This window comes from Eurosta solidaginis, chromosome 4 (genome assembly GCF_040869045.1).
Source record: "Eurosta solidaginis isolate ZX-2024a chromosome 4, ASM4086904v1, whole genome shotgun sequence".
NCBI classification, from domain to species: domain Eukaryota; kingdom Metazoa; phylum Arthropoda; class Insecta; order Diptera; family Tephritidae; genus Eurosta; species Eurosta solidaginis.
In genome coordinates, this window is record NC_090322.1 from 21065457 (window position 1) to 21083901 (window position 18445).

The 18445-nt window shown below is 42.0% G+C and overlaps 1 protein-coding gene across 3 annotated transcripts in view; it reads right to left on the reverse strand.

The window, feature by feature from the left end:
* LOC137249244 (zinc finger protein 345-like) overlaps window positions 1-18445 on the reverse strand; it is a 198491-nt gene that overhangs the window by 155977 nt on the left and 24069 nt on the right. For all 3 annotated transcript variants that reach the window (XM_067780563.1, XM_067780562.1, XM_067780560.1), the window contains exons 2-3: window positions 10284-10424; window positions 9917-10204 (exon numbers count right to left, since the gene is read on the reverse strand). In XM_067780563.1, the coding sequence (XP_067636664.1) occupies window positions 9917-10204; window positions 10284-10424 (429 nt within the window). The remainder of the gene's footprint in view (window positions 1-9916; window positions 10205-10283; window positions 10425-18445) is intronic.

Here is an 18445-nt window from a genome sequence, read left to right on the forward strand (position 1 = left end):
AAACATCAAAACCAAGGAGAATTAAACAAGGGGTGCCACAGGGTGGTGTCCTATCCCCACTTTTGTTTAATTTCTACATATCTAAGCTACCTTCACCACCGGAAGGAGTCACAATCGTTTCCTACGCCGATGACTGCACAATAATGGCCACAGGCCCAGGCCCAAAGATCGATGCGCTATGCAATAAAATAAACGGCTATCTCCCTGATCTCTCCAGTTTTTTCGCCTCGCGAAACCTGTAATTGTCACCGACTAAATCTTCCGCGACCTTATTTACAACATGGACGCCCCAAATGTCGACCATATTGAACATCCACGTCGATGGCACTACGCTACCGACTGTCCTACACCCCAAAATCTTGGGTGTGACGTTTGATCAGGATCTACATTTTGGTGCGCACGCAACCGCAATTGTTCCAAGAATTCAGAGCCGTAATAAAATCCTCAAATCCCTTGCTGGCAGTACCTGGGGAAAAGATAAAGAAACGCTCTTGACCACATACAAAGCAATTAGCCAGCCGATTACGTGCTACGCGTCACCCATATGGTCGCCAAGCCTAAAAACCACCCACTGGAAGAAACTACAGGCCTGCCAAAATACTGCTCTCAGAATCGCCACGGGCTGTCTTCTTATGTCCCCAGAACACCATCTGCATAATGAGGCGAGAATACTCCCCATCAGGGAGAGAAATGAGATGCTGACCAAACAGTTTCTGTTGAATACCCAGAAACCTGGGCATCCCAACAGACATCTGATTGACGAACCAGCACCGCCTAGGGGCCTAAGGAGTCATCTCCGTAAGCATTTTGAGGAAATACGGCACCTGAGAACCCAGCCGTATGAAGCGGAAAAACACGAGCAGGTCCTTGGTGAACTCCATAGACAGGCGTCGGACCTTTATGTCGGGAATTGCCCGGTGAATCCAGTACTTGAAGAAAAATATCCAGAACTCGCAGAAGAGGAACGCATACTCCCCAGGGAAACGCGTGTCACTCTTGCTCAGCTTCGTTCTGGATCCTGTAACAGGTTAAACTCTTACCTATCCAGAATCAACCCCGACATACAAAATGTATGCCCTGCTTGCAATGTGTCCCCACATGACACCAACCATCTCTTTAATTGTAATGTGGAACCAACGCCTCTAACACCCCTTTCCTTATGGTCGACCCCTGTTGAAACGGCAAGTTTCCTTGGACTCCCGTTAGAGGATATTGATGACAATTTGTGATCGGTCGCGGCTATTAGGTGGGGCGAGCATTGCTACAACAACAACAACAACCAAAAATGGCCCCTTCCAACCCCATTTGGTCCGCTGGTCCCTTTTCTTCAATTTTGGTTCTTCTTAGGCAGTAGACACGATTGGTACTTTACTTTCTTTTTCACTCAGGTAAAAATTCATAATATTGCCCAAAAATTCACCTGCTTAGTCAATAAAATGTACCAGAACAATAACATTTCACCTAGGATATAATTTATGCCAGGCTATAAAAAGAAAAGTGTTGGCAAACACATTGTCATTAATAGTTGATGAAATAACCGACAAATCAAAAAAAAATCTTGTTTCATAATATTAGGTTAGGTTAGGTTAGGGTGGCTGCCCGAGGGCACACTTAGGCCAGTAGTACTAAGCCCGTTGTGATACCACGAAAAACACCGTTACCTTTCCTCTTCGAACCATTTTGAGGACCTGATGAAAGCTACCAGGTCCTTGACGTCATGCTCTACAACCTGACTCATAGTATCAAGAAATGGAGCTCCCAGAAAGCGCTGCCGTGCTCTGATTAGCGCTGGGCAGTTGCAAATGAGGTGAACCACCGTTTCCTCCTCCTCATCTTCTTTACAACTCCTACAGCAACGACGATAAGGCGCTCCTAGCCTTTATGCATGCCTACCTATGAGGCAATGACCCGTTAGTGCCCCCACAAGTGTGAAAATTGTATCCCTTCTTAGGTTGTACACGTGACGGGACCTTTTAGGATCCCATTTAGGCCAGGTTTCTTTCGATGTTCGACATCCCGGTGTTTGAAGCCATCTTTCGTCGGCTTGACGGTAGATGTGCTCTTTTAGCATTAGCTTGCATGTGGACAGGGGCATACCTAAGCGTTCTTGTCCAGGAAGAACCTGCTTGGTTGTACCCTGCCTAGCGAATTCATCTACAACGCAGTTTCCCTCGATATCCCTATGTCCAGGGACCCATGTCAGGTGTACACGGTTCTGTTGAGCCATCTCTTGAAGAGATCGGCGACAGTTTAGTGCTAGTTCAGAATTGAACGAGTGGGAGCCCAGAGATTTTATGGCAGCTTGGCTGTCGCTGAAGATAAAAATTTCTTTGCCGACAAAGTATGTCACTATCCTAGCTGCGGCTTCCATTATGGCTGCAACTTCTGCCTGGAATACACTGCAGTGGTCGGGTAGTCTGAATGAGAGCTGGAGGTTAAGGTCCCTTGAGTATACTCCACCCCCAACTCTCCCGTTTAGCTTGGAGCCGTCCGTGTATATGGAAATGCTGTTGCTCATAGCAAGGCACTTATCCGACTCCGTCCAGTCATCCCTGCTGGGTATGTTTATCTTAAAGTTGGTTTCCGCAACTGTTGTGGTCGCACAGCGATCCGTGCTAGGAGGGAGAAAACTGTATTTGTTTAGTATACTTGAGTGTCCTGTGGTCCTGTTGTTCCAGCACGACAACTCTCTTAGACGCAGGGCTGACGTTGCCGCTGCTCGATGACCAGCCAGATCCAATGGAAAGATGTCAAGAATGACCTGAAGAGCTTCGCTAGGCGTTGTTTTTAGAGCCCCGCTTATGCTTATCATGCTGGATCTGTGGACTTTACCCAACAAGTTTAGGTTTGACGCCTTGCTCAAGGCTGGCCACCATACGACTACCCCATACAGCAGTATGGGTCTGATAATCGCGGTATAAATCCATCTGCATATGTTGGGGGTGAGTCCCCATTTTTTGCCAATGGCTCTTTTACACGTATATAATGCAATGTACGCTTTCTTTTGTCGCTGGATAACGTTGTCCTTCCAGTTCAGCTTTTTGTCTAAAACTACGCCTAGAAATTTGGCTTTATCTGCCAGGCTTAGGCGCACCCCATTTAGTTCTGGTAGGTTCAACGATGGTATTTTGTATCGTTTGGTATATAAGACAAGCTCTACTTTATCGGAGTTGACGCTGAGTCCACATCGGGAAGCCCACAAGGAAACCTCTCGCAATGCTACCTGCATCAAGTCGCACAAAGTTTGAGGGAACTTGCCTCTGTAGATAATCGCTAGGTCATCAGCATATGCCACGACCTTCCCGCGCCCCCAACTAGTATCTCTTAATAGCGAGTTTACCGTTAGGTTCCATAGTAAAGGGGAAAGGACACCACCCTGGGGCGTGCCCCTTGCAACAAATCGTGTTATCTCAACCTTCCCCAGTGAGGAAAGCACTTTCCTTCCCCTGAGCAGTTGATCAATTACTCCCACTAGGGGTCTATTTACGTCCAGATCAGTTAAAGCATTGTTAACGGCGTCTGGACTTATATTGTTGAATGCTCCTTCAATGTCTACAAAGGCCACAAGACAATAATCCTTTTCGAACAAGGATGTTTCTATAGTAGACTAGGCTGTGTAGCGCAGTCTCCGAAGATTTACCTTTGGTGTACGCGTGTTGATAGTCCGAAATGAGATTCCTATCAATGCTTGTAGTGAGAAAATCGCTAACTATTCTCTCTAGGGTCTTGAGTACGAAGGATGAAAGACTGATAGGTCTATAGTCCTTCGGCTCGTAGTGAGAGGCTTTGCCTGCCTTAGGAATGAATATGACTGTGGCGCTCCTCCATGCACACGGAATATAGTTCATAGCCAAACAAGCGGTATATATGTGCCGCAGCCAGTTGGCTGATAACTCCAAAGAGTAGATAAGTTGAGCGGGTACAATCCCGTCTGGTCCAGCAGCCTTAAAAGGTTTAAAACTTTTGATTGCCCACCTCACTCTCTCCTCAGTGATGGGTATATTCACAGCTTGGTTTGCTGCAGGTACTTCCGGTGCGTTGGTCATATTTCCCGGGAAATGTGTGTCCAGGAGCAGCTCTAGAGTTTCCCCTTCTGTGCTGGTCCAGGTACCATTCGGTCTCCGCAGAAAGCTAATAGCTGTATGCGTCTTAGAAAGCACGCACCGTAGCCTGGATGTGTCCACGACACTTTCGACTCCAGTGCAGAAATTTCTCCATGAAGTTTTTTATAATATTAATAACGGATAGATATTTCGATCGGTTATACAACACTATGTAAAACATATGCAAATAAAAATTGCTTATCGCCTAGCATAGCTTATAGCGAGCACTCTGCCGTGAGCTTAAGACTTTCAAAACTTTTGTGGTGTTAAGCAACATAAGGTAATTGAAAATTAAGTATCTTGGCAGAAGAAATATTTTAACTCGAAGACAGAAGGAAGCAAATGCAAAAGAGATTTGATTTCGGAACAAATGTTTTGTATAAAATTATTCCCATAGGTGCTAGCAGAACCCCTGAGGCCTGGGATCATAACTCACACTTACTGAATCTGGGCTCTGATATGAAGTTTAAACGTTAAGGGAAAAAGTAAGCATCTATAAAAATAGCACTAACAAAATTGCCTAGTTTGATTTATGATTTACTGAGTTTTCCACATACATAATTCGGCAACACCAGAACGCAAATTTTGAACCGTTTCTTACTACAACCTAACTGCACTATATATTTTATTTCATTAGGGGGACTCATGAAAGCATATAAACTTATAAGGTGTAAATTTACACACGCTGTTATATGAACGCACCTAGTAATACTCTTGATAAACTTGATTGTTTATCAGCTGTATTATTGCCAAACAAAATTTTTTTGATTGTTATACAAATTAAAAAATGCCAAGATTAAGTGAAAAATCAAAACTAAAACGCCTTTACTTGCTGATGTTGGAGATTTCTGATGAAAATGCCTGCTGTAATGTCTGCAGGTTGCATTCCTTTGAGTTTACCGCGTTTACACAATGAAATGTGCGCGTAAATTTATACAAATTGTGTAAATGATTTTTTATACAAAATTTGACAGCTCGTTTACGCACTAGATAAATGTATACGTTTACTCACTTTATAAGGCATTTATACGGTTACATGAGTCCCCCTATTGCAATCAACAACATATTTCTAGAACCAAGAGCTTTGTGACCAAAACTAGGTCCACAACGTTTGGTTGGTGAAAGACATAGACTTATCCTGTGTCAAAATATAGTACAATTTTTGGTTGCATATATATTTGTTTGTTCAGCTTGAATTAAAGGAAGGTCTTCACTATGTTTAGTAAAATTTTATATAGAAACATCCTAAAATTTTGTATTTTATACTAATAAAATAAAACAAAAATTTGGTCCTTTTTTTCGATGAATTTTGGTTCCAAATAAAAACAATGGTGTGGCAACCGTGTTCGCTTTACCGAAAATGTCTCTCTTGTAGATACGAGGTTAACGAATAAACGGGGCGATGTGTATGTATATGCATATTATGCATGATAAGTTTCTACATAGGTATATTGTAATTTATTCTGTGAAAGTACATAATGTAAACAAATACATATGTATAGCAAGAGGCAACACTTTTTTACTATTATCTTTACTTATTTGAGCTTACAATTCTTTATTTTTCAGTTTTGCCTTTTTCTAAACAACAGCTGTTGTGTGGTTATTTCGATGTAACCACCTACTTTTGTGGGTAAAAAATTATCCGGCTATTTTCGCGGGTAGAATAGCAAGAGTGTGTAAAAGTTGCCCCATGATTTCGTTACCGTGGTGAAGAATGTTGTTACCACACTAGAATCGGGGCGTAAAAGAGAATTTTATTTCTAGGTAACAATAAAATAGTATAAATAGTACATATTCTGTGTTAATTTTATTGTCAGCTATTTGTCCAAAAATCATTTAGTTGATGTAGCAAAATTTTTTTTGATGTAATCCATCAATAATGACTCATGAATGAGACGTCATTAATTCATGTTAATCAAATGTATTAGTGGATTTTCTCTCTACGGCCCTGTCTATAGATACGATAATTTGTAGGTGGGTATGTATGTACCTATATGCCTAGATAAGCGCTCACTATATACCGTTACATTCATCAATGTACTTGTATATACAAAATAATCAGTGCATAGCCATAACGTAATCCAAAATAGTGGATATATATTTTTTTTTGATATAACAAAATTGGCCAGACTTAAGGATGAAACCATAAAGGATCTTTGCTGAATGAAAGCTTTGGGGTACGCCAACCTATTAATCCAACATTTTTTTACATATTGTCTGGGCAATTAGAAAAACCGCCCTTTTCGATCCCACATTATTTTATATAATGAGTGTAGTAAAATGTGCACATGTGTGTATACTTACCAGAGAATATGTTTAAATCAACGCTCATCGATAAGCGCTTTAAGTAAAAAGTGCTAAGTCAGGAGAAAAAATTTGTTTTGAGTGCGGAAATTGTGCTAAGCCATAAAAGAGCTGCTGGATTAGCATACATAATTTTTATTTATCTTTTTCAAAGCTTCTACACTCAAAAGTATTGCAACTAAGGTATCCGCATTCACAGTTTTGAAAAGATTATTTCAAAAATTATTCATGTGCGCTGGGCTTGGGACCCGCCACGTAAAACCATACTCCAATGAAATATAACAACAAGCCTGGGATAAATACACTCTCTATTGATGACGACCATGGCAAACGTTTGAAGGACAATGAATTGAGGGCATGCACCTGGAACGTCCGCTCCCTGAATGGGATTGGTGCAGATGCCCGGCTGGTTGATGTCCTCGTCAAAGCAAAATCTGACATCACCGCCATCCAAGAAATGCGTTGGACGAAGCAAGGAAGAAAGAAGATCAAAAATTGTGACATATATTGGAGTGGCCATGCGAATAAGCGCAGTTTCGGCGTCGGATTCGTGGTGGGAGAGAGGCTTTGTCGCTAAGTGCTGGCGTTCACGTCTGTGGACGAGCGTCTCGCCGCTATTCGAATAAAAGCAAAATTTTTTAATATATCATTCATCTGCGCCCATGCGCCGACAGAGGAGAAAGACGATGAGGTGAAAGACACTTTTTATGAACAATTAGAACGCACATACGAGCGCTGCCCCCGTCATGATATAAAAGTCGTGCTTGGCGACTTTAACGCCAGGGTGGGCAAAGAAGGTGTTTTTGGCCCTACAGTCGGAAAGTTCAGCCTACACAATGAAACTTCTCCTAACGGACTGAGGCTGATTGACTTTGCCGGTGCTCGAAACATGGTCATATCAAGCACGAGGTTCATGCATAAAAAGATACATCAAGCTACATGGCTGTCTCCTGATCGAAATACTCGCAATCAGATCGATCACGTTGTGATAGACGGACGGCATGCCTCCAGTGTTTTAGATGTGCGAACGATCCGAGGACCTAACATCGATTCGGACCATTATCTCGTTGCAGCCAAAATACGCACCCGCCTCAACGCGGCTAAAAACAAGGAACAAAAAACACAAGGAAAGCTAGACGTCGAAAAGCTTCAATCACAACAGACTGCCAATGATTTCGCAACTCGAGTCTCACACCTGCTCTCTGAGGGCACAACTCATCCTGAAGGATTACAGGAGCAGTGGGAGCATATCTCCAAAGCACTTCATACTGCCGCCGAGGAAAAAATTGGTTACCGGCGGCCACGAAAAAACAACTGGTATGATGAAGAATGCCGCGTTGCAACCGAAAGAAAAGACGCTGCCTACAGGGCTACGTTAAAAGCGAGCGTGACAAGAGGAGTGTGTGAACGCTATCGTGAGTTGAAAAGGGAAGCGAGACGCCTTTTCAGGAAGAAAAAAGCAGAAGCAGAAAGGCATGAGTGCGAGGAGCTTGAGCTGCTAGCCACCAGGAATAACGCCCGAAAATTCTACCAAAAAATACGGCGACAGACGGAAGGTTTTAAGACCGGGGCAAACTCCTGTACGAATGAAAACGGCGACCTTGTAACTGATGTCCAGAGAGTGCTTAGATTATGGAGGGAACACTTCTCTGCTCTCCTAAATGGAAGCAGCAATTCACCGCGCAGAGATGAAGAACCCGATCCCGCAATCGATGATGATGGAATATATGTCCCCCCGCCCGATTATGACGAAGTTAGAATAGCAATAACCAGATTGAAAAACAACAAGGCCGTGGGCGCTGATGGATTGCCTGCGGAGCTATTCAAGTTCGGCGGCGAGGAGTTGGTAAGGCGCATGCAGCAGCTTCTTAGCAAAATATGGGCGGACGAAAGCATGCCCGACGGTTGGAATCTAAGTGTTCTTTGCCCAGTCCACAAGAAGGGGGATACTGCAAAATGCACCAACTATCGTGGAATCAGCCTTCTTAATATCGCATATAAGGTCCTTTCAGGTGTATTGTGCGAAAGATTGAAGCCCACCGTGAACCGGCTGATTGGACCTTATCAGTGCGGCTTCAGACCTGGTAAATCTACCATCGACCAGATTTTCACAATGCGCCAAATCTTGGAAAAAACCCGTGAAAAGAGAATCGACACACATCACCTCTTCGTCGACTTTAAAGCCGCCTTCGACAGCACGAAAAGGAGCTGCCTATATGCCGCTATGTCTGAATTTGGTTTCCCCGCAAAACTTATACGGCTGTGCAAAATGACGTTGAGCAACACCATCAGCTCAGTCAGAATTGGGAAGGACCTCTCCGAGCCGTTCGAAACTAAACGAGGTTTCAGACAGGGTGACCCCCTATCGTGCGATTTCTTTAATTTGATGCTGGAGAAAATTATACTAGCTGCAGAACTTAACCGCACTGGAACAATATACTATAAAAGCGTGCAATTACTGGCATATGCTGATGACATTGATATCATCGGCCTAAACACCCGCGTTGTTAGTTCTGCTTACTCCAAGCTGGAAAAAGAAGCGGTAAAGATGGGTTTGATGGTGAATGAGGACAAAACGAAGTACCTGCTGTCATCGAGCAAAGAGTCTGCGCATATGCGCCTTGGCAACCACGCTACTGTTGGCAGCCATAATTTCGAAATAGTAAAAGACTTCGTTTATTTGGGAACCAGCATCAACACTAGCAACAACATCAGCACTGAAATCCAGCGAAGAATCAATCTTGCCAATAAATGCTACTTTGGACTAGCTAGGCAATTGAAAAGTAAAGTCCTCTCTCGGCGAACGAAAATCATACTCTACAAGTCACTTATCGTACCCGTCCTGCTATATGGGGCAGAAGCATGGACCATGACAACAGCAGATGAAGCGGCTTTGGGAGTGTTCGAGAGAAAAGTTCTTCGAAAGATTTATGGACCTCTACGCGTTGGCGATGGCGAGTACCGAAGAAGATTTAATGATGAGCTGTACGAGCTATACGCAGACATCAACATAGTCCAGCGAATTAAAACGCAGCGGCTGCGCTGGCTAGGCCATGTTATGCGAATGAAAGATGATGCTCCGGCCAAGAAAGTGTTTCTATCGGAACCCGCCTATGGAAGCAGAGGTAGAGGGCGGCCCCACTCCGTTGGAAGGACCAGGTGGAAAACGATTTAAACTCTCTTGGTGTGACCAATTGGCGCCGGTTGGCGGAGCGAAGGAGCGACTGGCGCGCCTTGTTGGACGGCCATAACCGTTTAGACGGTTAAGCGCCAATTAAGTAAGTAAGTAAGTAAAAATTATTCATTTTTTTCGTCTCCTGTAAAATTCGTAAAAAGTGACTTAGCACATTTTCATATTAAGCTAACGATATTTCCTTAATCCGATCCATCATTTAAGAGATATTGCGATGTAAAAAACTGTTTTACATCACGGATCGTATGGATTCCGAGCGGAGAAATTAACCTTAATATAAGATCACAGTCTACGGAGTTTATGAATGCCATTTTACCTGTTCACTTTTAATTTAGCCTCTTCTTCCCTTAAAGCTGCCATATTTCGCTCACGCGTCTCTGGATCTTCGTCTTTATGCGTAATTGAGTGTAGCCGTAGCTCCGAAGCATAACGAAAAGCTAAGGGACAAAACTTACATCTGTGAATAGTATCACCCAGATGTACACGTAAATGCTTATTCAGTACTTTTTTTGTCGTAAAGCACCGGTCGCAGTATTTGCATTTACATGGTTTTTCACCGGTATGAGTACGCATATGATGCCTTACGTTCTGACCTTGTATAAATCTATTTAATACAGCCAGAAAATAAAGTTAGAAAAAATTTGGTGAAGTATATTAGGACGATGTTTTTTATGATAACTTACCGCTTTTCACAAAAATCACATTTATGGGGCTTTTCGTCGCTATGAATTCGTTTATGTATTTTTAAGTTCCATTTTGTTTTTAAATGTTTGCCACAAACATCGCACGCGTATTGGTAGTTCTTGTCACGTATGTTTTTGTATCTAAAAAAAAACACAGATAATCAAGTTTATTTTTTTTTTTTTTTTTTGATATTAAAAGGAAACGAGGATTTGAGTTTTGTAACTAAACTAACAATTTTTTGGCTTCTAAAAAGTCGAGTATGTTCAAATTTGAACACGGTCTTAAAACTTTTTAGTATTTTTAGACCCACTTGCAGAATGGCGATTTTTTTTAGGTCAGATCTAATTTCAAAAATGTGTCAAAAATGTATGAGTTCAACCCCTCATGCTAGCTTAAGTCTGAGTTAAAAAACTTAACTTGCCGTTCTGCAAAAGAGCCTTAAAGAACATCTTCGGCTTATATCCAAACCCTCTCTCAACAAAAACAGTTTTTCAAGAGCAAAAAACCCGTTTTGACAGATATATTGTAAATTGCTAAAAATATGAAGTACAGCAAATAAGTTGTGTGGTTTAAGCTCAGTTTAATATATTTTATAAGTCAGATTGAGCTTTTTGTTATTGGAATTAAAATTATTTTTTTAAAAAAATATTGTTGATAAAAAAGTTTTTGCAGAGCAAAGAAAATATTAGTTTTTGAACGTATCGTTTATTTTCAATCATGTTTTGAACACGACGCCTTGTAAAATTTCGTAAAGTTTCCTTTCCCTTCTTCATTTTCTTTTATTTTTTCTTTTCCCTTCTCGTCTCTTCTCTCTATTTTCTTTTCTTTCTTAACTTTCCTTCCTTTCGTTCCCTTTTCATTCCTTTCCTTTCGTTTCCTTTACTTTCGCTTGCTTCCGTTTTCTTTCCGCCTATTCCTTTCTTTCTATTTCTTTGCCATTCATTTATTATCCTTTCCCTCTTTTTCCTTTTTTTTATTTTATTTTTTTTATTTTACTTTATTTCATTTTGTTTTAGCTATTGATGTTAGAAAAAAAATAAAAGGAACTGTATAAAGCAAATGAGTCTATCTCGCTAGTTAAAAACATGTTATTTTATTTTACTTTTTTTATTTTATACATTTGTAAATTTTAGTGGATTTTAGTTATTTTATTAAATTATTATACTTTGTTATGACAGAAAAACTCAAAAGAATTAAATATATCAGTGTCATTATACCTATTCCTAAACCGCCAAAGATTTCATCAGATGTCTTAGTATTTTTTAAATTAGTAATTTGATTATCCCCATTGTAAATCTTAACAAGTAGCACAACTAACAGCTGATCGCTCAAAATTAGCACACCCACAAACATCACTAATGTTCATATTACGAAAATCTTTCAAAAAATTCAAGTTAAATTTTTAAACAGCCATAAACTGTGATAATTTTGTAATATATAGCACTTAGGACACCTTATTTGCAGTAATTAAGAGAAAATATTTGACTTATCTTGTTTGGTTGATTTTCCGACAGGGTGGATAAATGATGTATATTGGAACGTAATAAATCGAAAATCGACACTGATGATGGCACAACGCCGAAACCAGTTTGTCTCAAAACCAAATTTGACAAGGGATGACGGAAAATCGTTCCAATATACATCAGAAAATATTTGCTTATATTCAAGTATTTAGTTATTCTTTCTACATTTATCTGTAATATTGAAACATTGAAGGTATATTGATGCAGTGCAACTCTGCGCTTCCTGGTTCTTCATTCCACTCCATTCGACTGTTTTCCACTATATTCGTACCATAACCTCAATTTAAGCCGCCAAACTATATAGTAAACAGTGATCCTCCTCGTGCTGAGATTCGATTTTGAGTTGTATTTTTAATCCCGCAGCCCAGCCATTGAGTAAAAAAAAATATTGGTAATGTGTAAGATGAAAAGACATTAAAATGCACGGTATATCTTATTTTTGTTTATTGTTTTATTTTATTTTATTAACTAACAAAGTAGTACACAGAATTGTTGCAACCAACAAAGTGAATAAATATTCCAACTTAAATATTCCGTTGTTGTTGGATCAGTGCTTCGCCCCATCCAATAGACGCGACCACTCACAAGTTGGCATCAATATCCTCTAACGAGAGTCCAAGGATGTGTTAGAGGTTAGAGGTTTTGGTTTCACATTGCATACCACACGTATGGTAGGAAGCTGTCACAGTTCGCCAGATGTATCTATCACGAGCGCAGGTCTAGTAACCTGCGTCAACTGGCAACCAATGGTAACATTGGCATTTGACCACCTACCCATGCTCCTTTCGCTCGAGCGATCTGCCGACTTCATCACCACCGAAAAACGCATTTCCATCAATTTTAAGTAATCTTATATATGATTAGAAATCTTATACTAACAATTGCTTTGCTTCTGATGTCCGTCAAGGAGAGCGTTCTTTCCACACGGTCATTGAATTCGCTTCAGCTCGTCTTATTCCCGCCGGAAGAATACCGTAAATTCGGCCACATTTTCCGGCGGAGTCCACAACTCTAGCGAGAGAACTTGACCTTATAAGATAGCAAGATCCCGTAATAAAATCCTCAAATCTCTTGCTGGCAGTACTTGGGGAAAAGGCAAAGAAACGCTCATTACCACTTACAAAGCAATTGGCCAGCCGATTACATGCTACGCGTCCCCTATATGGTCGCCAAGCCTAAAAGCTACTCTCTGGAAGAAGCTACAGGCCTGCCAAAATACTGCTCTCAGAACCGCCATTAGCTGTCTTCTTATGTCCCCAGAACACCGCCTACATAAAGGGGCAAGAATACTCCCCATCAGGGAGAGAAATGAGATGCTAACCAAACAGTTCCTGTTGAATACCCAGAAACCTGGGCATTCCAACAGACATCTAATTAAGGGAGTCATCTCCGTAAGCATTATGCGGTAATACGGCACCTGAGAACTCAGCCGTATGAAGCCAAAAAACACAAGCAGGTCCTCAGTGAACTCCACAAACAGGCGTCGGACCTTTATGCCAGGAATTGCCCGGTGAATGCAGTACTCAAAGAACAGTACCCAAAACGCGAGTCACTCTAGCTCAACTTCGATCCGAATACTGTAACAGGTTAAACTCTTACCTATCCAGAATCAACCCCGACATACGAAATGTATGCCCTGCTTGCAATGTGTCCCCACATAACAACCATCTCTTTAATTGCGATGTGGAACCAACGCCTCTAACACCCCTCTCAGTATGGTACACCCCTGTTGAAACAGCAATTTTCCTTGGACTCCCGTTAGAGGATATTGATGACAATTTGTGATCGGTCGCGCCTATTGGAAGGGGCAATGCACTGCTACAACAACAACCCCCAATAGGTAGCCAAGACACTTGAAGCCATTCTGCTTCCCTATTTCACTGCAAATTTGCGTCTCGCCAATCATCAGCATGGCTTTCCAAAATTACGTAGCACCACCGCGCTAAACGCCATTAACACAGAAATAAATTGTGGATTAAATCAAAACCCCACCATAGGACAGTACTCATTGCGTTAGACCTGTCAAGAGCTTTTGACACGGTCAACCACGGCACGTTACTGCAAGACCTGAAAGGGTCCTCCCTTCCCCCAAGTCTCAAAAGGTGGACCGCAAATTATCTGTCTAGTCGGCAAGCATCGGTGCAATTCAGGAAAATAACATCCAAACCAAGAAGAATTAAACAAGTGGTACCACTACCTTCACCACCATAAGGATTCACTATCATTTTCTGCGCCGATGACCGCACAATAATGGCCAAAGGCCGAGGTCCACACATCGATGAGCTTTGTAATAAAATAAACAGTTATCTCCCTGATCTCTCCAGTTTCTTCGCCTCGCCAAATGTTCACCATGTTGAACATCCACGTCAATGGCATTACGCTACCGACTGTCTTAAACCCAAAAATCTATTCCTTCCACTACTTTGGAAGCATTTGGTCACCCTTGTGCCAACCACCCACCTCTATTGTAGCTTTAATATCTCCCTCGAAGCGCAGATAGGGTACCATCGTCCTTTAATTGATGACGCTATACCACTATGGCCGTATGGTCGGCGCTCAAGGTGCCCCGAGGCACTGAGCCTGGTTCCACTTGTTAACGCTATGTTCTTTGCTACCAGATCTACAGGTGGAATGTGCAGAATGGCATACAGTGCAACCGTCGGGGTTGTTTTCAGGGTTCGCCCAATGCTAAGCATTGATAGGCTGCATACCCAATCTAATTTTTTGAGGTAGGTTGTTCTTTGTGTGGCTTTGCACCAAACAAGAACACCATAGTATAGAATAGGGCTTACAATCACTTTAAAACCCCAATGAGAAAGAGAGGGTGATAAAGCCCACGTACACCCCAGCATTCTTTTACATGCATAAAGTGCCGCTGAGGCCTTCTTCGCCCTCTCCTCCACGTTGAGCTTCCATGACAGTTTACTGTCTAGGATGATTCCTATATATTTTGTGCAAGGTTTCTCCTGTGGGGTTAACCCTCCTAACTTAGGCCTGGTTCAATTTTGGACCTTGTACCTCTTTGTAAACAAGGCCATATCCGTATTCTCTGCGTTGGCTGTCAACACGACATTAGATGCCCAGGCATGAATATCCTGAAGCGCCCGCTCCATGTTGTTGTTGTTGTGGGGCGAGCACCTAATAGCCGCGACCGATCACAAATTGTCATCAATATCCTCTAACGGGAGTCCAAGGAAACTTGCCGTTTCAACAGGGGTGGACCATAAGGAAAGGGGTGTTAGAGGCGTTGGTTCCACATTACAATTAAAGAGATGGTTGGTGTCATGTGGGGACACATTGCAAGCGGGGCATACATTTTGTATGTCGGGGTTGATTCTGGATAGGTAAGAGTTTAACCTGTTACAGTATCCAGAACGAAGTTGAGCAAGAGTGACACGCGTTTCCCTGGGGAGTATGCGTTCCTCTTCCGCGAGTTCTGGATATTTTTCTTCAAGTACTGGATTCACCGGGCAATTCCCGACATAAAGGTCCGACGCCTGTCTATGGAGTTCACCAAGGACCTGCTTGTGTTTTTTCGCTTCATACGGCTGGGTTCTCAGGTGCCGTATTTCCTCAAAATGCTTATGGAGATGACTCCTTAGGCCCCTAGGCGGTGCTGGTTCGTCAATCAGATGTCTGTTGGGATGCCCAGGTTTCTGGGTATTCAACAGAAACTGTTTGGTCAGCATCTCATTTCTCTCCCTGATGGGGAGTATTCTCGCCTCATTATGCAGATGGTGTTCTGGGGACATAAGAAGACAGCCCGTGGCGATTCTGAGAGCAGTATTTTGGCAGGCCTGTAGTTTCTTCCAGTGGGTAGTTTTTAGGCTTGGCGACCATATGGGTGACGCGTAGCACGTAATCGGCTGGCTAATTGCTTTGTATGTGGTCATGAGCGTTTCATTATCTTTTCCACAGGTACTGCCAGCAAGGGATTTGAGGATTTTATTACGGCTCTGAATTCTCGGAACAATTGCGGTTGCGTGCGCACCAAAATGTAGATCCTGATCAAACGTCACACCCAAGGTTTTGGGGTGTAGGACAGTCGGTAGCGTAGTGCCATCGACGTGGATGTTCAATATGGTCCACATTTGGGGCGTCCATGTTGTAAATAAGGTCGCGGAAGATTTAGTCTGTGACAATGCCAGGTTTCGCGAGGCGAAAAAACTGGAGAGATCAGGGAGATAGCCGTTTATTTTATTGCATAGCTCATCGATCTCTGGGCCTGGGCCTGTGGCCATTATTGTGCAGTCATCGGCGTAGGAAACGATTGTGACTCCTTCCGGTGGTGAAGGTAGCTTGGATATGTAGAAATTAAACAAAAGTGGGGATAGGACACCACCCTGTGGCACCCCTTGTTTAATTCTCCTTGGTTTTGATGTTTCGTTTCTGAATTGCACCGATGCCTGCCGACCACCCATATAATTTGCGGTCCACCTTTTAAGACATGGGGGAAGGGTAGACCCTTCCAGGTCTTGCAGTAACGAGCCATGGTTGACCGTATCAAAGGCTTTTGATAGGTCTAGCGCTACGAGTACTGTTCTATGGTGGGGGTATTGATTCAAACCGCAATTTATCTGGGCGCCCGCTCCATCAAAGAGCTAATCGTTGGAAGGCACTTTCCACTTATGAAAATTGGAACGTCATCTGCGTAAGACGTAAGTATTACGGGTCTCTCATAGAATCGCCTGAGCAGTTGGTCTATGACCAGCATATAAATCCCTATTGTGATGTAATCTTCCTGCAATTTAACATGCAGCCGATCCATCTGGTTAAGGCTGGATGTACTATAATGTAATTAAGACCATCCATAATCGGGCGGCCACCGTGGTGTGATGGTAGCGTGCTCCGCCTATCACACCGTATGCCCTGGGTTCAACTCCCGGGCAAAGCAACATCAAAATTTTAGAAATAAGATTTTTCAATTAGAAGAAAATTTTTCTAAGCGGGGTCGCCCCTCGGCAGTGTCTGGCAAGCGCTCCGATTGTATTTCTGCCATGAAAAGCTCTCAGTGAAAACTCATCTGCCTTGCAGATGCCGTTCGGAGTCGGCATAAAACATGTAGGTCCCGTCCGGCCAATTTGTAGGGAAAAATCAAGAGGAGCACGACACAAATTGGAAGAGAAGCTCGGCCTTAGATCTCTTCGGAGGTTATCGCGCCTTACATTTATTTATTTTTTATTTATAATCGCCCATTGTTGAAAGCCCCGGCAATGTCTAAGAAGACTGCTAGAGCATATTCCTTACATTTCAGGGCTTTCTCTATGCTTATTACCACCAATGTCTACCGACTTGCCTTTGGTGTGCGCATGTTATGTTGTTAAGATTAAAACTGCGAGCACTTTTTTTAAGTAGTCGGGGTCTTTACCATCAGCATAACGTCCAAGTTTAGATTCCTAGTGTGAAGGTCTCTAGGGTCGGGTTATCTCGCTAGGTCACGTTCTCTTGCTAGGTTTGCAGCTTCGGCCGGGAAGTGTAGTTTGATTTCAGGTATTCGACAGGCCGAAATAGTGTCGACGCTGAACTGATGGCTTTCTTTAACAGGAACACATGTGATATACGTAAAATCGAACTTTTATATGAGAAGAAATAGCAAATCTTTCATGAAGGTTTACAAATCATAACACGTTCGACGAAGACGACCTGTGAATTGCCTTAATGTGTTTTTTTTTTTTACCCAAAATATTTTAATTATTTTGGGGCTGAAAATTAAAAAAATAAAATCCAGCCCTTCGTATTTATAATTCATCCAATATAAAAAAAATTATCCGTCAAATAAACTTCAATTGGACGCAGTGTAGGTCAAAGTTGAAATTAAATAAATGTCAACATTTAAAGCTTGACATGGAGAGTAGTGAAAATGATCTTGCATAGTTTATTAGGTTTACCAAAATTTTGTCAGTATAAAGAGTTAACCACTTTAAATAAAAATACCAATAGGACAATAATTATTTTTGGAATTTTATAGTTAAGCGCGGTAGCCAGATCATAATGCACGAAAACCGCATCTTTAACGAAATTTTGTGAAGAAAATGGTAAATAAAAAAGCCAAATTGATATTTTTAAATAAAATTACTTCAAGCCATGCCGACAAGGGGAAAATAACAATTTGTTGAGCGTTTTCTTATGATCTGGGTCCGTATCGTGTATTAAGCTGCCGCGCAACGCACAAATTTGCTTGATGGTTACCATAGCAACGGGTAGTTGTGTGCGTATCGGACGATGTCGGGCTCAAACGTATTTGTTGTCGGCTTCGCGTTGATGAAAATCAAAATTTTTACATTTTTTCGCTCGACATTTGGTCTATTTGATCGTGGCCGACGTCGTTGACAAACATTAATGTGTTAGTTTTGTGAGAACGTGCAATGAGCAACTTCGCGGAAGAAAAAGATTTTACGTTGCGGTTTATTGAGACCTACGAATGCTTACCAGCATTGTGGAATATAAAGTGTGAAGCATATTCCAACCGTGATGAAAAAATAAGCAATATGATATTTTTTCATCCACAATTTTTTTATTTTCTTTCTTTTGGTAAAAATTAGAATGAATTGTAAGCCACTATTTAGCATATTTCCTTGATCGGATTCACAATTTAAGAGATATTGCGATGTAAAAAATTGTTTTCGATTACAGATCGT